A 26012-nucleotide genomic window follows, 5' to 3' on the forward strand; every position below is an offset into this window, starting at 1 on the left:
CTTAAATATCTGTGTACAGGTTTTTGTGTGAACATAAGTTTTCATTTCTCTGGGATAAATGCCCAGGAGTGCAATTGCTCGGTTAAATGGTAGTTGCATCTTTACTTTTTAAAGAAACCACCAAACTGTTTTCCAGAGAGGCTGGAAATTTTACATTCCCACTGGCTATGCAGGAGCGATCCAGCTGTGTGTGTGTGTGTGTGTGTGTGTGTGTGTGTGTGAATTTCAGTGTTAAACTGATGAAACTGTCAGAGTTGCTACATTTAAAATGTATGCCCTGTTAAGAATGTTTTATTTCTGGAAATGTTATGACTAATGACACTCCAATATAAACTAAGTCACCCACAAAAGGGAAAACAAAAATCATGCTAGCCTTATTCTTCCCCCCCAGAAACTTTAAACACCAAAAAACAATGGAGTAATGATGTTTTCAGAGTTCGGAGGGGAGAGAACATGGGACCCATGAATATCCAGCTGATCTTCCAATCAGGCATTCTAACAGACTAAGGAGCTCTGGAAATAGAGGACCAGCCCCTGTAAAAACAAAGCGAAGCAAAGCCAGACAAACAAAGAAAAAAGACTATAATGAAATCTAGCCAACCTATAAATGAATCAAAATGAAGAATGGAATGGGAAAATTGTAATAAAAAAATGGCGGTGAACTACTGGGTATTTATCCAAAGAACATGCCAATACAAAGAGATCTATGCACCCCTATGTTCATTGCATTATTCACAATAGCCAAGACATGGAAGCAACCCAAGTGCCCATCAACTGATGAATGGATAAAGAAGAAGGGGTATATATATATACAATGGAATACTACTCAGCCATAAAAAAGACAAAATTGTCCCATTTGCAACAACATGGATGGACTTTGAGGGTATGATGTTAAACAAAATAAGCTAGACAGAGAAAGACAAACACCGTATGGTTTCACTCATATGTGGAAGATAAACAAACACATGGATAAAGAGAACAGATTAGCAGTTACTAGAGGGGAAGGGGGGGCGGTTGGAGAAAGGGGTAAAGGGGCACATATGTACGGTGACAGGTTAAAATTAGACTACTGGTGGTCAGCATGATGCAGTCTATATAGAAACTGATATATAATAATGTACACCTGAAATTACACAATGTTATAAACCACTATGTCCTCAATTAAAAAAAATGGCAGTGAGCATTACATCCACTCAATTATGGACTTAAAACCAAACAACTGGGAGATGAATAGTTGTAACACAGACGTAGATATAAGTTCTGAAAAGTAACAATAATACAAGCAACATAATCAAGAGAATAGGTTAAAGGAGACAAAAATCATAATCAACTCATCTTTCACTACAAAGAGACAATAGTGCCCTAAATTGAAATTTATAATTAAAAAAACACGATTTCAATCTCTCCCTGATTTTCATCAAGATGTTAAGATCATATTTAATATATATGACGTGGGCCAGCCCCGTGGCTTAGCAGTTAAGTGCGTGCGCTCTGCTGCTGGCAGCCCGGGTTCGGATCCAGGGCACGCACCAACGTACCGCTTCTCTGGCCATGCTGAGGCCACGTCCCACATACAGCAACTAGAAGGATGTGCAACTATGATATACAACTATCTACTGGGGCTTTGGGGGAAAATAAATAAATATATAAAATTATAAAAAATATATATATGATGTAATATAATATATATCCTAAGCTTCAAAGGAAACTTTTAGGTACCCATTTTCCTATGGTGCTCAGCAATCTTTTCAGTTTTTTTTTTTTTTTTAAAGATTTTATTTATTTATTTTTTCCCCCCAAAGCCCCAGTAGATAGTTGTATGTCATAGCTGCACATCCTTCTAGTTGCTGTATGTGGAACACAGCCTCAGCATGGCCGGACAAGTGGTGCGTTGGTGCGCACCCAGGATCCGAACCCGGGCCGCCAGCAGCGGAGCGTGCGCACTTAACCGCTAAGCCACGGGGCCGGCCTCAGTTTTAATTCAGTTCTTTTTTCTTCTGTTAAATTGAAGGAAAGTTAAAGTAATATTTTTCATTTAATACTGACACGTATAATCTGGGCCTCTTTTAAGTAAAAGTCTCTTTCTCACTCCCCTTAAACTACATAGAAAGATGTCTGAAGTTCTTCCAGGGTTAACATGGTTTATTTCTAGGTGGTAGAATTTTGAGTGATTTATTGCTTTCTTTTTTGTACGTTTTTACAAGTCTTCAATTTTCTAAATAATGCATATATGACTTTTATTAAAACAACACAGACTTTTAAAAAATGTAAATCACCCTAAGAGGTATTTATAAAAAAAAACCAAAAACATAAAACAAGTCACGTTGACACGCAGGCTTTTCTGCGGGGAGCAAGACAATAAGAGAAAGGGAGGTGGCTTCCAAGGACCTGCTCGTCTCCAGCGACCTGCTCATCAGGTGCGTGAGCAGTGTGTGTCCGCTCCTGCACTGACTGTGCTAAGGGTTCCACGATCCAGGGGTTGCCTCTCCCACACTCTACATTTCAAAGTTTTGGTTCTTCCAAATGCAAAACACTTAATTCTACTTGTTTTCATTAACAAATACTTATATGGCAAGCACTGCTCCAAGTGCTTTACACATATTGGCTCATTTAATCCTCATAACCACCCAATGAGGTAAATACTATTATTATGCACCTTTTACAGATACAGAAACTGAGGCACAGTGAAATAACTTAGTTGATAACGTGAATATCCTGTTTGTAAACTGCTAAGGATGACATGATTTTCTGCATAATCTGTGTGTCACCTTTCATTCAGCCATTCAACTGGTATTTCCTGAGCCCCTGCTGGGCACCCTTCTAAAAGATGCTAACTCATCGCAGGTGCTCAGCAATGGAAACTGATAACAGTTTAAAAATAAGTAGACAAACAGGGAGGGAAAGGAGATCCAGCTTGTGTTTCCAGGATGTTCTGTAATTGCCTCCATGTTCCCCATGACCTGGCACATATTGCCACAGCCATGTAGCTACTGTAGAGTTTTGATCTGTGACTGGAAATGATGATTCTGAATCATAATTTCTATCAGTGGTTGCAAATTGGTGGCCCATAGCATCCAGTGCCTGCAGGGGTCGAGTGTTGCCTTTGTGTTAAATTCACAGCGGTTTTTAAAAATCAAAATTGCTTTTCTTATACCGCTATTTAAATAGGTACAAACATAAAGGAATCATAAATTTCCTATATTTATAATGCTAATAAATCAGAATAAAAAATTATAAAAACCATCAAAACTTCACAAGCAACAAAATTCAAATCAATGTATCAGTTCATGCCAGAAAAAACATGGTCAGACATTTTGCAATGAGCAGAAAAAAAGAAGACTAGGTGTCCTGTCAGGTACATCCTGCCAGATTAACTCTGCCTTTTATTGTCTTTGACCTATTTTACAAACCTACATGCTGGAGAAAATTGACAGTAATGAAAATAATTCTTGTCTATAGAAATATAAATGCATTGTGTGTGTCCAGGAGATGCAATACATAAATTACCGTGCTATGGATATTGACGAGCTTGACAACTATTTGTACATACATTTCCACATCCTGATTGCCTCGTGCATTTTAAATTCTCCTTTGAACTGGCTGTAACATCTTACTGGTTCTTTCATTGATTAAAGAGTTAAAATCTTTGACGAATGTTCATTTTATATTTGTATGAGAATCATAATTTTACTCTTTCTAAAAATTATCCTTTAACATTCATTTAATGTGGCACATTAGGTTTTGCTGATAAGAAATCGTCTCTAAAATTTCTCCTAGTTTAAACACCTAACAGGCAGTCGCTGAGCTCATGTCACATTCTGCCCTCCGGGTGCTTCTGTAGCGCCCGTGGACATGAGCTAAGTCCCAGGGACTATTTACACTTATGTTTATACTCACACACTTATAGTGCTGCAGTTTTGGCAACAGTGTCTGGAGCTGATCTTGGACCTTGGGAGATCCTCCTTATGGGCCTACTTACTTCCTCGACCACCTGCTTTCTCTCCTCCTTCCACACCTGGGCCACATGTCTGGGCAGGGGCTGCTGAGCAGTTCCCATGGAGCAACTTGGGCCCCAGGGCAGTTAAAGATGTAAGGCCCTTGGAATTTAAACTTCCTGAGGAGTTCTTTGGTTTGGTTTGATCAATGCAACCTGTCCCCCAAAACCTCCTTAGTAGTTGCTTAGAAAGGGGGCAACTAGAAAAAACCTTCAAGAGCGGGTAGGACATGCTCATTTCTTAGCCTCTGGACCTGGGCCATCCAATACCGTGGCAGCCTCTACCCATATGGCTATTGAGTGCTGGCAGTGCGGCTAGTGCCACTGACGAATGGAATTTATAACTCTATTTAAATTTAATTTAAGTTTAAATTTGAAAACTGATATTCCTTTCAGTTATTTGAAAACTTAGCATGACTGGAACGTTTGCGTATGCGAATCTACTTTTAACCATACGTTTTATAAAATCTAATTACCGAACAAGTACTTCTGATGACAGTTTATCTCCCGGACTGAAATATGCTGCAAAGGCAAAATACACACAAAATTTCAAAGACTTAGTACTAAAAGAAAAAAAAAAAAAGTACAACATTCCATTAATACTTTTTCTATTGATTACATGTGAAATGATAATAGTTTGCATACACTGAGTAAAATAAATTATTAAAATTAATTTCACCTTTTTTTCTGTTTTTAAACGTGGTCTGAGAAAATCTGAGATCACATACAGGGCTCTCAGAGTTGGATCGGGCCGTTCTGGACCACGAATCCCCCCATTTCTCTCCACTTCCTTTCTCATTTACTACGGGGACGCAAGTGGTCCTGAACCTCGCTTTCTGCTTTGGTTTCCTAATCCCAGGCAGCTTTTAGTCTCCTTCCTAGCTGATCACACTGCCTCCTTTCTCCAGTCCCTTCCGCGGGCGGTGAAGACCCTGGTGACCTTGCGGGAGTGGTCTGGCAATTCCTGACTCAGGCCGCCAGAGGGAGCTGCGTCGCCGCTCTGGTTGCCGAGCAACTCGTGGCCCGGAAGCAGTACCCCGCCCCGCCCCGCCCCGCCCCGTGGCGCCCGCCCCCCCCCCCCCCGACGACTTCCGGCGGGGCGGACAGAGACAGGGTCGCGGCGAGGCGGCGGCTGCGGCGCCGCGATGACCACGCTCCGGGCCTTCACGTGCGACGACCTGTTCCGCTTCAACAACATGTGAGTGAGGCGCGCACTAGGCCGGAGCTCGGGCCGCGCCCCTCAGCCGCTCGGGGCCCGCGGGAGCCACCCCCGCCTGGTGGCCGCTGGCGCCTCCCTGGGCCCGCAGGGTCGGAGGCCGGGGCGGACGCGCGGACGGCCCTGCTGACCTTGGCCGAGGCGCGCAGACTGCGTCCCGCAGGCGTGCGTGCTGGCCGGGGCGGGGCAGCGCGCGGGCGCCTCCGCCGGCGGCCGGAGGTGGGAGCGGCCGGAGCGGCCGCAGGGGCGGGGCGAGGTCAGTAGCTGATAGCTCCGCGTTTGGCAATCTGTGCGCTGTGCCGCCCCCCTGGTGGTGACAGCTGACTTGCGTCTGAGTGAAGTGGCGTCGGGACCGCGGCCCCGCGGCGGTTCCTGTCTCGCTCGTGTGCGTTCGCTCCCTGTGGACGCGCCGCCTGGGCGTTTTCTCCTGTGAGGAGTCGGGGCGGGAGGCACGTGCTGGTGGAGGCCCCCGTGTGTGGTTTCTTTCAGCCCGAGTTGAGTTAGGACCTGTGACTTGCAGGTACTTTTTTTTTGTTAAGAAAACATCTTATCATGAAAAGTTCTGAACGTAGAGTTGACCATAGCTTCACCGTGAACGTCTACGGTCACGTCAGCGTTTTGCTCCACTGGCTTCCTCACTTGATCTGTGTCTGGGCTTCATCTCTCTCCTCCCGCATCCACTTGTCAGGACAGCCGGGCAGTGTGAAAACTAAGGACCAAGGGTTCAGATTCGAGTGTCAGGAGGATGGAAAGAACTTGAGATGAGGTGGCTAGAAACGTTTCAAAGTGGGGATGAGCCAGGAAGAAGGATGAATAAAGTGTTGATGGTGACAAGGAGGGAAGTTCTGGAGAAGGAAGCAGCTTGAAGGTGAGAAAGCTGGAGGTGTGGCCACACGTCTGGGGGATGAGTGGTGGGTGTCTGTAACTGAGCAGTCAGAGAAGACGGTGAAACTGGACTTTTGCTCCATTGTTGAGGGGTTTAGGCTTGATCCTGTGGGAAGAATTTCCTATTGGGTCTCCCGGTAGAAGCAGCATAACCTCGTCGACTTGTGTTGAGCTCTCACCCTGCCCAGCACTGGCCCTGTAATAACCCGTTTAATCCACACGCTTCTGTGAGGTAGGTGCTCTCATTATCCCCATTTTACGTATGAGTAAACTAAGGGACTGAGAGCTCAAGTGAATTGCCCCAGGTGGTAGACCCCTGGGGTGGGAGTGGGTGAAGCAAGGAATCTAACTGAAGGGGATTGGCACTAGAGCACTGGTTCTTAAAGAGTGGTCTCGGACACTGGGGAATGCTTTGGAAATGAAATTCTCGGCCTTTGAGAACCATTGCTCTGGAGCCTGAGCTCTTCACCACAGAGGTGTGTGGAATGGGGGGTGATTAGAGGAGGTGTACCAGGCAGGTGAGCCATGTAGGAGGTCTTGGCAATGGCCCAGAGACGATGACTTGACAAAGGCTTGGGTTTGGGAGGTGCAGGCCTGGGAGGTGACAGAGTGCCTTGAAGCTTCAAGAATAGACAAGACCAAGCCTCTTGGAGAGTTAGTTTTAACTGAAGCTGTAGGAAGGGACCCATAATATTTTATGCAAAAATGAGTAGAGAAGAAGGAAAATAACCATGAACATTTATAATAAAACATTAGATTTCAAAGAATCATCTAGCTTGTTAAGGCCTCTTCAGAATATGCTAGTGAGGGAGCGCCTCTTCCCATTTTCTCTTATTTCTCACTTTGATGAGGGCACTTCAGTAGGGAAAGCGGAGAATCACAGGATTAGGGTGTTGCAGTGGGAATTGAAAGAAGCAGTGGATCGCTTCTCCGCCTTTTGGCTAAGATCAAGTGAAAGAAGCAGTGGATGTAGAAACATTGCAGTTAATTTAAAAAATATTTCATTTATTCTTGGGAAAATATTTGCATGCTTACTATGTACCAGTGTTAGAAACACAGGAGTGAACAAAACAGAAAAAAAATTGATGTATTTATGGAATTTACATTTTAGAGGGAAAAACAAGATAAAATATAACATTTGGAACTTAGTGTTCGGTACAAAGGAAAAAATGAAAACAGAAAAGGGAAATAGGAAGTGAGTGGGGATTCAGCTTTCGGTATGGTGTTCAGGGAAGGTGTCACTGAAGAAAGACCTACGGGAGGTGAGGGGGTGAGTCATGTGGGTATTGGGGTCAGGGGAACTTCCAGGCGGAGATACCTTTCAGACAGGAGGAGGAGGCCAGTGTGGCCAAAGCAGAGTGAGTGTGGGCGTGTCAGGAGACCAGGTCAGAGTCAAAGGACTAGATCTTGGAGAGGCATCATAGGACTTGGGCTTCTCTGCCAAGTGTACTGAAGTACCCAAGTGGAGAAGTCAGGCAGGCCTCTGGGCATGGGAGTCTCCAGTTTAGGTCTGGGCTAAAGATGAAATTTGGGGGTCAACACTGTGTAGATGGTATTAAAACCAGGAGGCTAGGTGACATCAGTGATGGAGTGAGTGTAGACAGAAAAAAAGAGGCTCCGGGATGGTGCCCTATGGCAATCAGTATTAGAGTAAAGGAGACCTAGGGGCCAGTGAGGTGGGAGGAAAACCTGATGGTGGGGTCTCAGAAGCAGAGGGAGTGGGGAACTATGTCAAGAGCTGCTGATGGCTAAGTGTGCAGCACATTTGTACATCTCTTCCGGGAGAGTGAGAATTGCAGAAGCAGGGTCTTGGGTAGTGAGAGGTGGTGGGATCTGCTCACCAGAATGCCAGGCCTGGTTACAGAAGAGCAAGTAGAGTATGGGTGCAAATGTTTTTAGGTGGATGGGTTCCGTGGTGGGACCTGGTGAAGCTTTCTTTTTTCTGTTGTATTTTCTTTGTGAATAGGAAGCAGCTGAGATGGAGAAGGGGGTGGCCTGTTGGAGAGTTGAGGTGAGATGAGAGTATATAAAATAGTCATTGAAAAGTGTGGGAATGTGAATTCCCACAGTGTATCAGAGCAGTGACTCTCCAGATGTGGGCTGGGGCTCTTCAAGATTGTGTTGGGGGTTCTGCGGGGTCAGATTTTCATGATAATACTAAGGTAGTTTTTTGCCTTTTCCACTTGCATTCTCTCATAAGTGAACAGTGGAGTTTTCCAGATGTGTGATCTTGCAACAGCAAGCATAATAGACACAGATATGAGAATCCAGCTGTCTTCTATTAAGCCAGACATTAAAAAGATCTGTAAAATTGTTAAAATGTTGCCATTCTTGTCAGTAAATTTTTTTGGTTTAGAAAATAGTGATTTTTTTGGTTAAAAAAAAAAGTTATTCATGCAAAATGGGTGAAGGTGGTAAAAGGTACAAACTTATAGTTATAAAATAAATAAGTCATAGGGATGTGATGTACAGCATGGTGACTGTACAGTCATGCACTGCCTGATGGTGTTTTGGTCAACAGTGAACTGCATAAGATTATAATGGAGCTGAAAAATTCCTATTGCTTAGTGACATCATACCCATCATACTGTAGCACAACGCTTTACTCATATGTTTGTGGTGATGCTGTAAACAAACCTACTGTGCTGCCGGTATAATAGTATAGCACATACAATTATGTACAGTACATAATATTTGATAATGATAATAAAGGACTATGTGACTGGTTTATATATTTACTATACTAAACTTTTTATCATTATTTTAGAGTGTACTCTTTCTACTTAAAAAAAATTAGTTTACTGTAAAACAGTATGCCCTGTTAACGCCGGTAGCAGCCTCATACGTTGTGTGTTTACTGCATCTCTTAATTACATCATTTCCTTGTTTCTGATTTAATCTCCAGTTATTTTGTTCATCAAGTCCCCTAAGTGTACAAAATCCACTGCTAATGTTGCCAGTAAGAGGCCACGTCAAGTAATTGACCTGGAAATGAAATTAAAAGTGATTAAGGACTATGAAGGTGGAAAATCAGTGATGGTTATTACTTGCCAGTCAGGCGTGTCCCATTCCACTATAGCTAGGATCTTGAAGAACAAGAACAAAGTGACTGAAGCTGCTAAAGGATCTGCTTCCTTGAAGGTAATGAGACTAACAAAAATGCGAGAAGGGCCTATATCAGACATGGAGAGACTTCTGATGACCTGAATTGAAGACCAGACACAGAAGTGTATTCCTCTCAGCACCATGACAACACGGCCAAAGCAAAAACTTTGTGATGTTGAAAGGAAACGCTGGACCTGACTACGATGTTGAATTTACTGCTAGCTCTGGGTGTTTTAAATGATGGAAGAATCTTATTCATTACATAATGTGAAAGTGAGTGGTGAGTCTGCGAGTGCTGATGTGAAGGCAGCTGAAGAATTTTTGGAAACTCTAGATAAGCTCATTGGGGAGGAAAATTACTTGCCAGAGCAAATATTCCATATGGATGAGACTTCCCTATTCTGGAAATGGATGCCTGAAAGGACTTTCATCCATAAGGAGGTGAAGTCAGTGCCAGATTTCAAGGCTTTTAAGGACAGGATAATAGTCTTGCTTGGGGGCAATGTTACAGGCTACAAATTGAAACCCTTTGTGATCTAGCACAGTGAGAACCCCAGGGCCTTCAAGCATATCAGTAAGCACACACTGCCAGTGTACTACAGGAGCAGTAAGAAGTCATGGACAACCCAGCTCCTCTTTCAAGATGCCCTCCTGAATTGCTATGCCAGCAAAATGGAGAAGTAGTCTTTGGAGAATAACATACCTTTCAAGGTTTTGCTTATTATTGATAATGCTCCAGGACAACCTCCTTTTTTTGATGGTCTTCATCCTAATATCAAAGCAGTGTTTCTCCCTCCAAACGCTATCTTTGATCCAACCAAAGGAGTTACAACAACTTTAAGGCCTACTCCCTGAGAAGGACCTTTTCTCAGGCTACTTTTGCAACTGAGGAAGACACTGAGAAGACATGGATGCAATTCTGGAAGGATTACAACATATGACTACATCAAGAACCTTGCTTGGGCTTGGGGTGATGTCACCAAGGAGTGTATGAATGGCATCTGGAAGAAGACACTCAAGAGGTTCGTCTGTGACTTCAAAGGACTTGCCAAGGATAAGGAGGTTGCAAAAATCAACAAGGTTGTGGGTGAGATGAGAGACAGCTTTAACCTGGATGTGGCTGAGGATGACATTGAGGAGCTCCTAGAGGTGGTTCCTGAGGAATCGACTAATGAGTTGTTTTAACTGGAACAGGAATGCATAGCTGAAGAAGAGGCAAGACAAAAGGAAACTGCTGAAGAAAAAGAACCCCCCAAGAAAATTCACAGTGAAGGGTTTAGTAGAAGGTTTTGCAGACCTCAACAAACTCCTTAAAAAGTTTGAAAACATGGACCCTAACACTGAAAGGTTTTGTTTAACAGAGAGGAATGTTCATGGTGCATTATCTGCTTACAAGAAAATCTGTGATGAAAAAAAGAAACAAATCAGGCAAACCACTATGGACATATTTCTGAAAGGAGTGACACCTCAAGAAGTGCCTCAGGCAGGTCCTTCAGGAGGTGTTCCAGAAGGCATTGTTATCATAGGAGATGACAGCTCCATGTGTGTTATTGCCCCTGAAGACCTTCCAGTGGGACAAGATGTGGAGGAGGAAGACAGTGATATTGGTGATCCTGACCCTGTGTAGGCCTAAGCTAATATGTGTATTTGTGTCTTAGTTTTTAACAAAAAAGTTTAAAAAGTAAAAAAAGAAATAAAAAATGGAAAAAAGCTTATAGAAAAAGGATATAAAGAAGAAAAATATTTTTGTACAGCTGTGCAATGTGTTTTAAGCTGTGTTATTACAAGAGTCAAAAAGTTAAAAAAAATTATAAAGTTTATAAAGTAAAAAGTTACAGTAAACTAAGGTTAATTTATTATTGAAGAAAGAAAAATATTTTTTATAAATTTAGTGTAGCCTGAGTGTACAGTGTTTATCAAGTCTACAGCAGTGTCCAGTAATGTCCTAGGCCTTCACATTCCCTCACCACTCACTCGCTGACTCACCCAGAGCAGCTGCCAGTCCTGCAAGCTCCACTCATGCTCAGTGCCCTGTACAGGAGTACCATTTTTTATCTTTTATACCATATTTTTACTGTATCTTTTCTATGTTTAGATAAACAAACACTTGTGTTATAATTGCCTGCAGTATTCCATTCAGTAATATGCTGTACAGGTTTGTAGCCTAAGAGTAATAGGGTATACTATAAGAGCCCAGGTGTGTAGTAGGTTATACCATCTAGGTTTGTGTAGGTACACTCTATGATGTTTGCACAACAACGAAATTGCCCAGTGATGCATTTCTTAGAATGTATCCTCGTTGTTAAGCAATGTGTGACTGTAGTTAATAATATTATATTATATATTTGAAAGTTGCTAAGAGGGTAGATTTTGAAAGTTCTGACCACAAGAAAAAAAAATTTTGTAACTCTGTGTGGTGATGAATGTTAATTAGATGTATACCAGTGATCATTTTGCAGTATATCCAAGTGTCGAATCATGTTGTACACCTGAAACTAATACAATGTTATATGTCAAAGTTATTAACATGTAATTGACTTGTTATTTTTAAATGAATAAATGTTTAAAAATCTTAGCTATCAATAGAAATAACCCACATAAGTAGAAGTTTTTTGGGGTCCTCAATAATTTTTGAGTGTAAAGGGGTTCTGAAACCAAAAAGGTTGAGAACTGCTGGATTAGAGAAATGCAGTATGACTGTTGGGCATTGTTAAGGGTCCCAAAGAAGAATCGGAGGAAGAGTTGAATGTACAGTAGTCGCCCCTCATCCATGGTTTTGCTTTCTGTGGCTTCAGTTTAGCCACGGTCAACTGCAGTCTGGAAATATTAAATGGAAATTTCCAGAAATAAACAATTCATAAGTTTTAAATTGTGTGCCTTTCTGAGTAGCATGATAGAATCTTGTGCCGTCCTGCTTTGTCCTACCTGGGATGTGAATCATCCCTTTGTCCAGCGTATCCATGCTGTATACACCACCCTCCTGTCATTTAGTAGCCACCTTGGTTATCAGATTGACTGTTGCGGTATCACAGTGCTTGTTTTACTTAATAATGGCCCCAAAGCACAAGAGTAGTGATCCTGGCAATTCAGATATGCCAAAGAGAAGTTGTTGTTAATCTCTTACTGCGCCTAATTTATAAAGTAAACTTTATCATAGGTATGTATGTGTAGGGAAAAACAGTATATATAGGGTTCAGTATCATCCACGCTTTCAGGCATCCACTGAGGGTCTTGGAACATATCCTCTGCAGATAAGGGGGAACTGCTGTAGCTGGTTTTGAGCCTGGCAAAATACTGGTTCCGTTAATTGAATAGGAAAGTGAGGGGCAGAACTCTTTGTAGATGGAAGTGGAGGTGAATTTCAAGAAATAAATGCTGATTTGGGAGTGTTGTCCTCAGATGCTGGTGAGGCAGGTGCTCAGCAGCACCAGAGCCACATCTGGGAGGCTTCCTCCAAAATTACAGAATTGAAAGTATAGGATTGGGAGTGGTGGGGAAGGGGAGGTGGGACTGTAGAAGAAGAAGAGTGGGGAGCAAAACCTGTGTCGTGAGAGAGCCCACATTTAGAGAGTGGAATAAAGGAGCAAGGAGTTGTCAGGGAGGGCCCAGAGACAGGCTGGGAGGACCCTTGTCAGATACTGCAGCGGGCTAGTTTTACCTTCTGTCTGTGAGATTTACGTGCCTGGTTGGTCCCCAGTCCCATTAACAATTTATTGCCATTTAGAGAATGAAAGATTTTGTTGTAGATTTATTAACTATAAAGTAATTTGTAAAGAAGCAGCAGTCAAGTGAAAATGTATAGGTATCTTTATAGTGGCTGTGACAGATCATTATGGCCATTAGGTAGTTTAAATCATCTTCCTTAGCCCTAAAGTTGGTTTTAAAATTGTGGATTTAGCATATTTTGTTTTCCTTCTGCATATCATTTTTAATTGTAATGGGCTCATTTAAACTGGTTTGTAAACATCACTTACTATTGATATTTCTGTTGTTTCTTTCAGTAACTTGGATCCACTTACAGAAACTGTATCCTTTTTAAAAAAAGTTAAATGAAGGCTTACTGAGAGTGTGGAAAATGGACAAACAAAAGGAAAAAAATAGACAAATGCTGAAAATCTTTAAAACTTGTAGGTCAGGAAACATAAGCAACATTGAAAGCAATTTTAAAAAAAACAGCTGGGAACAAGAGTTGTCTTAAATCTGCCTGACAAGCTGCTAATATAATGACCTCATATAAATCTATAACAATACACCTCCCCTGCCAACTTTGTCCCTCAGTAGTAAATATGGCTGTATAAAACAAAAAGCAGTGACTTCAGCAAAATGGGTTATTTCTGTCTGATGTGAATGAAGCCTGGAGGTGACGAGCAGTCCAGGGCAGGTGGTGGTTCCATGAAGTCATCAGCAACCAGGCTCTGCACTTGAACCACTCTGCCATTCCCAGGGTGGCCTTAGCCTTCCTGTCCTAGATGTCCTAGATGCCATTTGCTTTCTGTCAGAGCAAATGGCATCACAGCCATGTTCCTGACTGGCAACAGAGGGGGAGGTGAGAGTGTCCATCCCTTTCAGGGGTACCTTTGGGAAATAACATGCAGCCCTTCTGTATCTCGTTGACCAGCACCTGCCTCGTGCCCCACTTACCTAGTTATAACAGGAATGTCTGGGAATGTGCCTAGCTTTAAATCGGGGTTTGTTACTAAAGGGAGGAAGGATTTGGGGTAACAATTAGCAGTATCTATCATGCCCCCCAATAGAAAAATGGGCAAAGATGTGTGAAGTTAGGGTATTCTGGGTTATGTTGCACTAACAGACAACCCCCACATTCTCAGTGGCTTAAAACACAAAGTTGGATTTCTAGGTTATGTCCCATGGCCGTTGCAGGTGGATAGGAGGGTAATATTAACTAATAATTTAATAAAAGAGGGCATATAGGAGGTTAATGAACATATTAAGAGTTCAGTCTCACTAGTCAAAAGACATGTAAATTAAAACCAGAATGAGATGCCATGTTTTAGCTATCAAATTATCAAGGATTAAAAAAAATGATAAGGGGCCAGCCCCGTGGCCCAGTGGTTCAAGTTCTGTGTGCTCTGCTTCAGTGGCCCGAGTTCATGGGTTCAGATCCCGGGTGCAGACCTAGACCACTTGTCAAGCCAAGCTCTGGCGGTGACCCACATACAAAATAGAGGAGGATTGGCACAGATGTTAGCTCAGGGTGAATCCTCCTCAGCAAAAAAAAAGATAAAAACTCAGTGCTGATGAGGGTGAGGTGAGAGGAGCATTCTCATGAATTACTAGTGACAATATAAACTGCTACAGTCTTTCTGGAAGGCATTTTGGTAATGTTAATACTTAGTAATTCCGTTTCCTGGAAGCTGAAAATAATAGAGGCAGTTATGTCAGGGATTGGCAAACCTGAGTCCACTGCCTGTTTTTGTAAATAAAGTTATATTGGGACACAGTCATGCTGAATAATTTTCATATTGCCTGTGTCTTTGTCCATGGCTTTCACAGTTTAAGTAGTTGCACCAGAGAACATATGGTCCATAAAGCCTAGAATATTTACTGTCTGGCCCTTTACAGAAAATGTTTGTTAACCCCTTAGTTATGTCATTACAGAAATGTTTATTGCAAAATTATTATATAAAAAATTTGGAATAACATTCACACATAACAATATGGAAATAGTTACATAAATTATGCTGTATTCATGACGGATTTAAAACAGTTTTTCGAGAAACTGGAAATAACCCAGATGTCCATTGTCAGGAGACAGGGCGTTTAAATTGTCTGTTCACACAGTGGAATCCTATACAGCAGTAAAAATTAACTATAGGTATAGGCAACAGTAGGGCTGCATATCAGAAACAAAGTGAGTGGAAAAAGCAAAAAATCCCCAAAGTTTTCATTTGTATTTTAAAAATTATGACTGATTAAAGCCCTCTTCATGTTAAAAAAAAATAGAATTTTGAATGACACAATTTTCACTGTATAATAAGGGAAAATATTAGGATACAAATCAACTTATATGGTGTGCTTCCAGTTACACTTAAAATTTACAGTAAAAGTCCCATAATCCAGGTGAGGCCATGTTTGAAAGTAACCTGCCAGGTCTTAGTGATAGATGATTTGGTGTGTCGGGCTCCTCCATTAGCCGGAGGAGACACAGTTATGGTGTCTGTGGCTGGGTGGGAGGAAGACTGGCTGTCCTGCCATGTTAAGGGTTATATTTGAAGAGTAATCAAAATATGGCTGTCCTTCAGAAGAGAATTTGAAGAATTTACTACTGAACAGGTTTTCCGGGAATTTTTTCTTTTAATGTATGACTGATGGTGTCTCCTCATAGAACTGCATCATCAAGCTTACACTAAGAAGAAATATAGGAATGAGTTCATGTCAGTAAGGACACCCAGGGTTGAAGAGTTAAGTAATAAGCAGATTATTCAGGCATTTACTTTTAAGTCAGCCTTTGTTTGCATTACTAGAAATGGAGAATTTGAATCAGTGGAGGGGAATAAGTGGGTAATTAAGTTGCCTCTGGAAGTACTTAAATTTTAAAGTTATTTTCAAAATCTCGTAGCTGAAGCTAGAGTAGGAATTAGTCATTAATTTTCCAGTGCAGTTATGGGAAAATGAGTCTTGCACCAGGGCTAGAGCACACATGGCATTCAAATTCTAAGGGGAGACAGTGAACAAATAAGACTCTCAGGTGATGACAGAGCTGTGCAGAGATTTAGATACAGTGTGATCAGGAGGGAAACAGGTTATAGAGGAAACCTGGAGTCCTGGTTCTCTATTGATTAGATGGCGCTGTCTCCTTCACATCTGAGATTATATGTTTAGGCAATTTTGTTAAAAATTAGTGCTAACCTAAATATTTTATGTAATGATAGGATATAGGAATCATACATATATGGAGCTGGGGATAAAGTAACAATATAGTTTTTAAAGGAAACTTTCATCAAAATATATCCCTTTCATGAAGAACTTTTTACTGTTTATTGCTTTTCGCACTCCTTAACAAGACTCTAGTATGGGATTCCTTTTTACTTACAGTACCTTGCCCACTGGCCAGAGTATTTCATCGTTGCAGAGGCACCTGGTGGAGAGTTAATGGGTTATAGTAAGTATAATACTACTAGTACTATTTTGGATAGGTAGTTAAGATTTTAATATAGGTTTCAACTGATTGTTTTAGACTGATTACAGAATTGGAATTATAATGATGATGCCTACAATTTTATTTCCTTTTCAACCATTTGGCAACTCACTGATCCCTTCTATGTTTTAGGCATTGTGCTAGGCCCAGGGGATACCACAGTGAACCAGACAGACATGGTCTCAGTCTTCTTAGATCTTTCATTCTATATTTATGTTAAATTTCTGCGTGCTTTATTTGGTCCATAATGCAAGGATTGTAGCATCTTCATTGAATTAGTAGCATTACTAACAAGAATTTGAGCTGTAGATTGTCTCATTTATGTGTACATACACAGATACCTACGTGAAATGTAGATATTTTAAAAAGTACATATTCTGGTTCTGTGTTCCGAATTAGTTGTGTTTTTAGTGTATCATTCTTTTCTTTTTAAACTTTCTAATTCTGATCCTACAACAGATTTAGCATTATATTTACAAGTGAAATTCAAATAAAAGCACTAATAACCATTAGCTAGATAACTTTAAGTACTACTTAAAAATTAAAACTTTTTAAGTAGTTTTACAAGTACAAAGAAACATTAGTTTCTTTGTAATAAAAATGTACCAAACAGTAATTCTTTATATATTTGTAAATCCATGTGTTTAATTATTGAATGAATCTTTTGTTGGCAGTTATGGGTAAAGCAGAAGGCTCAGTGGCTAGGGAAGAATGGCACGGGCACGTCACAGCTCTGTCTGTTGCCCCAGAATTTCGACGCCTTGGTTTGGCTGCTAAACTTATGGAGTTATTAGAGGAGATTTCAGAAAGGTGAGATTTGTGCTTTTCAAATAATTTATGAGCCTTGATCATTTGATGATTGTTGAACATTTATAAGATTTTCTTTCTTTCAGTCTGAATATCTGTCATACTTTACAGTTTACAGGAATTTCATTTTCGGCCTCCAGTAGTCCTCACGACAATTCTGTCACATATTCAGAGTGGTATTATTGTCTCTATTTTACCAGTGAGGAAAATTGAGGTTCAAAGTGAGTGACCTGCCATAATAGGCTTATAAGCTGGGTTTTGATGGAATCAAAGACCTTAAGGTTTCTTTTAGTGTTCTTGCCACTATGGCAGATGTTCCCAAATTCTCTCTTTTTGCCCTTGGCATCTCACTAATTTTTTTACAGTGCCCCTATGCCAAAAGAAAAGTTTAGTCTTAAGCAGTTATGTCTTAACTGCTTAATAAGTATTTATGGCCTAACAATCTAGGAGCTTTTTGGAAAAAAATAAATTGAAAGAAAAAATATTTTTATTTCATTGTTAAGTAACTGGTTACGTACTAATGAGATGTGTGCAACTGTTGGGCATTGCATGACTTCTCAAACCTTGGAAACAGATTCGATACAACCACCTGCATTCCTGTTTCACATTGATTTTCATGTGGTAATGGGTTTTTTAAATTATAGGAACTGCCAGAAACCTGGCTTCATAAAGCTATTACGTCATCAAAAGGAATGTAGCGTGATGTAATGTTCCATTTGTGAACTACATCAAACTAGTAGTTTGCCAGTGTCTGAAATGTAAGGTTTGTCTTTGTTTTCCCCAAACATTTGAAATATCCTACATCACCTCTGAGTTTGGGGCACCAAACATTTGAAATATCATACAGCACCTGTGTGAGTTTGGGGCACCTTGGGGCATCTCAGTGCATAGTTTGGGAACTGTCAAAATATGCCATTTTTTTTAAAAAGACTAGTTGTATATTTCATCATGTGAGATAAAAGTAATATAGTAATTAACAGAGAAGACGACTCCTGCCAGCTCCCATTTTAGAAGAGATAAGAGATGTGTGTATGAATTTAAGTAGTTGTCAACCTGCCACTTTTTTCTCTACTCTAAATGCCTAGAAGTATTGTAGGAAAAGGAATAGCAGCTGGGAAGGGCTCTTGAGCCTTTCCACTTAATTAATGGATTTAATAAAGGTAAGTTATAAAGAAGTAACTTTAGCTTGAAAATGCTCTGAGCCAAGTGGGGGCAAGGGGAACTTGAGCTCATTCAGAAAAGAGAGGAAATACTGTTAGCTGAAAAAGAAGTCAACTCTAGTCTTTAAGAATTTTAAAAATTCTCCCTAGACTAAATAAGGAAGAGGAGAAAATTTAAAGCAAGATTATAGTTTATATATGTTTGTTAATGGCATATCTTGTTGAAAAGTATTTGGCATTATTATATAGTGGATGGGGAGTTAGGAAATTAGCTATGACCTTGCACATATGATTTAATGTATTTATAGGATAGATTATCTCTTGGAGAAGAAAACCACTAAGCTCCCTTCCCTTCCAAGTTCTAAACCTTCATTACTTTAGACTAGTTGCTAAGATTTAAGTGATCTTTTATTTGTATGGGTGTGTGTGTGTGTATACCTATATATACACATACATACATACATGTATTTTAAAATATACATTACAAATAGAAACAGTATATAATTTTCAAACAGAAAAAATGGAATGATAAAAATCAATTCAAAAGAAGAGAAGAGAAAGGAAATTAAAGTGGTAAAACAAAAAGATGGTGGCTATGAATCCAAATATTATCAGTAATTACAAAAATAAATGTTAAATGGAGTAATGACTCTAGTTAAAAGACAAAGACTTGAGGACATTATGCTAAGTGAAATAAGCCAGTCACAGAAAGACAAATACTGCATGATTCCACTTATATGAGATATCTAAAATAGTTAAATTCATAGAGTGGAATGGTGGTGGCCAGGGGCTGGGGAGAGGGGGAGAAAGGGGAGTTACTAATTAGCGAGCATAAAGTTTCAGTTAAGCAAGATGAATAAGCTCTAGAGTCTACTGTACAACCTTGTACCTACAGTCAACAATAATATATTGTACATTTAAAATTTATTAAGAGGGAAGATCTCATGTTAAGTGTTCTTATGACAGTAAAATAAAATTAAAAAAAGGACAAATACTGTTAGAACTGTCTTCTGTTTACAGGAAATATGTGAAAAGATTAAAGATACAGCAAGATTTTTGAAAGTAAAGAAATTTTTTGTTATGTAAATTCTAACCAAAAGACAGTTGGTATACTTAATTTAACAATAGTCACATTATATTTCAATAATTACCAGAGTAAGAGAGTCACTGCATATTGATAAAAGATTTAATTTATCAGGAAGATGTAATAATTAAAAATTTTATGTACCCAGTGACATCGGTTCAAAGTAAAAATGCAACAATTGACAGAACCATAAGAAGAAACAGACAAATCATCATCGTAATGGGAGATTTGAACATGTATCTTTCTAATTGATAGAACCATCAGAACAAAAATTGATTAAGGGTATAGAACAGAGGTCAAGAAACTTTTTCTGGGTCAGATAGTAAATATTTAGGCTTTGCGGGCTACCTAAGGTCTCTAGTGCATATTCTGTTTTTTTTTTTAAACCCTTTAAAATTGTAAAAAAGCCATTCTTAGCTTGAGAGCAGTACAAAAATAGGTTGCAAGTTGACCCTTACCTTAAAGAATTCAGTCAGTAGCCAAAAATCTTTCCACAAAAAAAGCTATGGCTTCTCTGGCTAATTTTACTGACTATTTAAGAAATAATGACTATAAGTTCACTTTCACACAAAAAGAGGGAACATTCTTCAGCTTATTTTTTAAGGCTAGGATAACCTTGATAAAACCTGACAAGAAATATGAGAAAGGAAAATCTCACTCATTATAGATGCGAAATTCCCAGAAAAATCTTAGCAAAATGGATCCAGCAATTCATACAAAGGATGATATATCAGGGGAAGGTTGTTTTAAAATTAGGAAGTCTGTAAATATATTCTACCATATTAATAGATTAAAAGAGAACAATTATCTCAGTACATACAGAAAATGCTTTGATAAAATCCAGTATTCATTCTTGATATCAGCAAACTAGCAAATAGAAGGGGAGAGCTTCCTTAACCTGAAAAAAGAATATCTACAAAAAACCTGTAGTAAATATCAATGGTGATACATTGAATACTTTCCCTTTGAAATCTAGGACAAGACAAGGATACCTACAGTCAGCCCCTCTTTGGTAATTTACTGGAAATCCTAGACAGCACAGTAAAGCCAGAAAAATATATGAGGTTTGAGAAGAAACAAAACTGTTATTTAGCACATATAAGATTGTACAAATAGAAAACCCACAAGAATCTACAAATAAATGCTTAGAATTAATAAAAGTTAAGCAGAGTTGTTGGATATAAAGTCAGTATAAAATTCAGCTGCATTTCTGTACAAACAGTAAAATTTAGAAAAAGATGCCAATTGCATTGGCATCAGAATATATTAAGGCCTTCTGAATAATCTAACAAAAGTTGTGCAAGACCTCTGAAGTTTATAAAATTTTATTGAGATGTTAAAGATGACCTATCCAAGTGGAGAGAGAAACTACCTCTGTGGCATAGAGGACTTGATATAGTAAACTGGTAATTGATCCACAGAACCAGTGTAACTGCAGTAAAAATCGCAAGTATTTTTTGTGGGACTTGTTGATTCTGAAACTTACAGGGGGAATGGAAAGAGCCAAAAAGAGACAAGACATTCTTGAACAACAAAATGGGTGGATTGCCCCTCCAGATATCAAGCTATAGTAAGACTGACTGTGTGTTAGTGCTGGAGCAGTTCTCTAGACCAGTGAAACACAATTTGAGAAACAGACCTGGGAAGACATGGATTTTGACATCTCAGCGGAGGCAATTGCAGTTCAGTGGTGAAAGGATCCACTTTTCAGTAAAGGTGGTGGCACAAGTGTATATCCATATGGGAGAAGTTTTTCCCACATTACTACCTTACCATACACAATTCCACATTTATTAAGAACCTAGATGTGAAAGCAGGACTAAAGAGACCTTTGAAGATAATATAGGAGAGTGTCTCTATGACCTCGGGGTAGAAAAGAACTTCTTAAACAAGCCATAAAAAGTGCTAACTGTAAAGGAAAGGTTTATATATTTAACTTCATTGAAGTGAAGTAACTTTGTTCATCAAAAGATACATAAGGATAATGACAAGCCAAGCCAAAAATTGGAAAAAAGATTTGCAACATTCTTTACACAATGTTTAATATCCAGAATACACAGAGAACTACAGCTTGGGGGAGAAAAAGAAAAAATACGTGAAAGACCAATAAGGACTACAGAATGAGAAATCTAAATGGCCAACAAAATTATATTCAGCCTTGTTAGTAATTTGACATGCCAATTAAAATTACCCTAAGATACCATTATACCATAAGATTTTCAAAAATAAAAATGTCTGATGCATCAAGCCTTGGTACTGTGGGAATGAAGTCCTACCTACTTCTGTGGTAGTATAAGGTGGTACAAGCAGGTTGGGAAACAGGCATTACTTAGTAAAGTTGAAGATGTGCATACCCCTATGAGCCAGTGATGATGACGCTCCTAGCTGTCGACTTTAAGTACTGTACCATGAGACACACGACAAAAATATTTATAGCAGCATAGTTTGTGGTAGGAAAAACTGGAAATGTTTGTAGGACTGCGGACAACTTATAATATATCCATACAGCGGAGTGCTAAACAAAGTGAAATGAACAAGCTCCAGCTACACCGAGGCTGACTTGCACAATACTGACTGAGAGAGACAGAGCACTAAAGAATAAATACAGGATGATTCCACTTACATAAAGTTCATAAACAGGAGAAACTAAACTATAATAGGTGGTAAATCCACAGCAAAAAGCAAGGAGCTAATGATCACAAGAGTTGAGATGTGGAAACTTCTGGGTAAGGGAGGGGCTGTCACTGACCAGAGGGACCTGAGGGCTTCAGGGCTGTGACCAGTATCCTGTGACCAGTACTTGGGCCATAGCCACACTGGTCTTGCTTCAAAATCTTTAATTTGTACATATGGATGAAAATATTGTATGACTAACTGGTAAAATGAATATATCAATTACTATAATGTAAAATATACGGCAATTTTTTTAAGCCAAGGAGCAGAATTGAAAAAAAATCGAATGCTTTTATCTTTTAAGAAAACATCTATTGGTTTTGAAATATTAGCATGCAAACAGAAAGTTGTCTTTCTGTACCGCAAAATAATTGCCATAAATCCTCAGCAATTAAAAGATTGATTTATGATGTAATCAGTTACAAGGTTCTTTACTACCATTATATGAATAGTCTTCAAAGCAAATAAAAACAAGCGTTTTTGAAAATATGTATCTATTGGGGCGGGCCCAGTGGTGTAGCAGTTAAGTTCATGTGTTCCGCTTTGGTGGCCTGGGGTTCAGTTCGGATCCTGGGCGCGGATCTATTCACTGCTCATCAAGCCATGCTGAGGTGGCATCCCACATAGAAGAGCTACAACTCTACAACTGTGATACACAACTATGTACTGGGGCTTTGAGGAGAAAAAAGAAAAAGAAAGATTGGCAGCAGATGTTAGCGCAGGGCCAATCTTCTTCAAAGAAAAAAAAATGTATCATTTTCTAGGGTTTCTCACATTCTAACTTTTTCCTTTTTTTTTGTTTTAAAGAAAGGGTGGATTTTTTGTTGATCTCTTTGTAAGAGTATCTAACCAAGTTGCAGTCAACATGTACAAGCAGTTGGGCTACAGTGTATACAGGACGGTCATAGAGTACTATTCAGCCAGCAACGGGGAGCCTGATGAGGATGCTTATGGTAAGCTCCCTTCTGTGGCAGTGTCCCCAAGAGGAAGCCAAAACATTTACATTCATTCTCCAGACTGAAATTTTCAATTATTTTAATAAATTTAAGAGTCATATTTTTTGGACTTAATGTTTTAAATTTGAGCTATAATATTTAAATCTCCTTTAACCTGCTTTTATGAATCTACCAGTAGTTAACTTATATTAACTAACCAATGGTTAATTACTGTCAGTTATTATTTTACTATGTTACAGTCATGTTATTTTACTAAAATTCTGTCAAAAGGACGTTTGTATGAAGAGCTGAATCCCAGCTGGGGTTTGGTTAGCGTCTGGTCTCCTTGTGATTGGGAGTCTCAGTTACTGAAGACATTTCTCTTAGACTCTGGTGAAAGTGGGGACAAAACCTCTTATGGGAACTTTACCTATTCACTTTAAATTTGATATAAAATGTTTTGATATTTGGGTAGTTACATTAAACTTTCTTTCCTAACAGATATGAGGAAAGCACTTTCCAGGGACACTGAGAAGAAATCCATCATACCATTACCTCATCCTGTAAGGCCCGAAGACATTGAATAACCATGGGCAGTGGTTCTTAGGCTGATGCTCCAGGTATTTTATAGACAATATTATTTTCATTGGATGATCTTGGACCTCTATTAGGAGAAAAGTAATCATTTAGGTCTTAAAGACTTCAAGAAAATGCAGGTTCTAAACTTTAAATCTCATTGTTTCCAGTTAGCAATATCATACCTACTAAAGCTATATGCTAGGGAAAAGACTCACTCCAGTCTCCTCAATTTTGTGCCTGAGAACCACTGATGCATATACATTTTTTATTTTGTATTGAACTGTTAATTGAAGCTTTAAAATCATATATGAAATGTATAGATCTAAGATGTATAATAAAATGCACTGTTGACTCTATGAGTGTTTTCTGGAAGTTTGTTGGTCATTTATAAAACTAAATCAGGATTGAGAAAGCATCATTTAGGATATGTTGTTTCTCTTAAATATTTGATTTATATGTAAAGCGTGTCTGTGTGTGAGGAAGACTAGCTCTGAGCTAACATGTTGCCAATCTTCTTTTTTGCTTGAGGAAGATTGACCCTGAGCTAACATCTGTGCCAGTCTTCCTCTATTTTGTATGTGGGTCGCCACCATAGCATGGCTTGATGAGTGGTATAGGTCTGTGCCTTGGATCTGAACCCTCGAACCCTGGACTGCTGAAGCGGAGTGTGCCGAACTTAAGCACTATGCCACTGGGCTGGCCCCTGTAAAGCATCTTTTAAATGCATACCTGAAACAGTCCCTGCCCAGCATGCTTAAGCTTCCTTCTTATTGCATAGTAAATTCTTCACAGTTACTTGTTATCATACTGTGAGTCCCAGATCTTTTCTTTGTCTTGTTTCACATACGAGACTTTGCTTAAATCTTGCCTTTCAAAATATAAAAAGATGCTGAGGTTTATTTAAAGGGGAGAAAGAAACCTAATTCCTAAAGGCCGTATAACTGTATTGTAGGCCAGCCACGTATTATATAGTTTTCATCACCTGTAACATCTGAAAACATTCAGTGAATAAAAGAAATAGCTAAAGAAAAACCCATGGAAATGATTATTACAAAGCTTTTACTCTGGAAAGGACTTATTTGGCTGGAGTTGAGAGTGAGAGAAAAATGAATACTTTATGTTCTCCCATGAGAGAATAACTTCATGCATTTCACACTGGCATTTGCCAGAAAGTGTTACTAGTTTACGTTGGGAATGTGATCACTAAGTTTTTTTCTCATGCGTACATGCAACATAAACAGAATTCTAGGAAGACGCTATGATTAGTCACTTATATTAGCATTCTGACCTGTTTTCATCTCACCCTTCAATTCTGCACACTTGGCCAAAGGATATTAAATTCACAAATGTTCCTCCTGACTAGCCAGACCTCAGTACTCAACAGTCAGAACCTATCTGTCTGATAGCCCAGCAGTTGTTGACACTGGACCAGTGACTAAAGCAGTGACACTGAAAACAGGTTTGCCTTTTATCCTATTAGTCCTATTTTATTCTGCTCTCAAACACTGTATCTTATTTTCAAGATATGGTTTAGTAACATGTTGACTAGCTGTTATTCCCTTGGGTGAACAAGACATTTGCAAATTTTATAATAAGTTTGCCCAATTAAATTTGCAAATAATAAATTTGCTAATAATCCTTGTGGGTGAAAAACAATCTTCATGATATACTGTTTTAGTCAAATAGCTTGGCCAGTGAATAAAGCAAGAAAAGACAGGCCTGAGAAATACAGGCCAGGTTAAAGGAAACAATCGCTCAGATCTGTTAAGGAAAATATTTTTTGCTTGAGAACGTGAGCAATGTATCAGCAAATATTTGTGCAGTTATCATACTTGTGCTATTTAAAGTTTCATTATTTAGCATATAGTTAAGTTAGGTGTTTCTCACATGTTCTAACCAAGGGTAAGTTTAACGTGTCCAGTGTTACGGGCAGTCCTTTTCTGCTGTACCACACTGGAAGATATTTGTTGGTACTCTAGGTAGAAATGATTCCCTTGTCCAGTACGTTTGGGAAAATGCCAGCGTCGTTACTGGGAATTCACAATGTATAGTAGCATATCAAAGGCTCTGGGAAGCCTATAAAGAGATATGATTGACAAGGCTTAACCCTTAATCTAGGGTTTCCCAAACTTATTTGTGCACAGGACATCATTTTTCACAGCACACACATTACTGTTCTTTAAACAAGCCACTATAGAACTCAACCAGTTTGGGAAACTGACTAGAGCATAACTGAAATTTGGCTAAAATGTTCTTGATTGCGGCTGGCCTGGTGGCGCAAGCGGTTAAGTGCGCGTGCTCCGCTGTGGCGGCCCGGGGTTTGCTGGTTCGGATCCTGGGTGCGCACAGATGCAGTGCTTGGCAAGCCATGCTATGGCGGCGTCCCATATAAAGTGGAGGAAGATGGGCACGGAT

General features: G+C 39.5%; 1 protein-coding gene across 2 annotated transcripts; it reads left to right on the plus strand.

Annotated features, from left to right (window-relative positions):
* Window positions 1-5083: 5083 nt before the first annotated feature.
* On the plus strand, window positions 5084-23953 carry NAA20 (N-alpha-acetyltransferase 20, NatB catalytic subunit). 2 transcript variants are annotated; one of them, XM_087445678.1, is made up of 6 exons: window positions 5084-5192; window positions 13202-13226; window positions 16233-16323; window positions 17034-17169; window positions 22891-23036; window positions 23520-23953. In XM_087445678.1, the coding sequence occupies exons 1-6, from the start codon at window positions 5140-5142 to the stop codon at window positions 23603-23605; spliced, it is 537 nt and encodes a 178-aa protein (XP_087301804.1). In that variant the 5' UTR covers window positions 5084-5139; the 3' UTR covers window positions 23606-23953. The 2 variants fall into 2 exon arrangements, with proteins under 2 accessions (XP_087301804.1, XP_087301805.1); XM_087445679.1 differs by lacking the exon at window positions 22891-23036.
* Window positions 23954-26012: the final 2059 nt, after the last annotated feature.

The sequence above is a fragment of the Ceratotherium simum genome, chromosome 21, assembly GCF_057802395.1.
Source record: "Ceratotherium simum simum isolate JZ-2026a chromosome 21, ASM5780239v1, whole genome shotgun sequence".
Classification (NCBI taxonomy): Eukaryota; Metazoa; Chordata; class Mammalia; order Perissodactyla; family Rhinocerotidae; genus Ceratotherium; species Ceratotherium simum.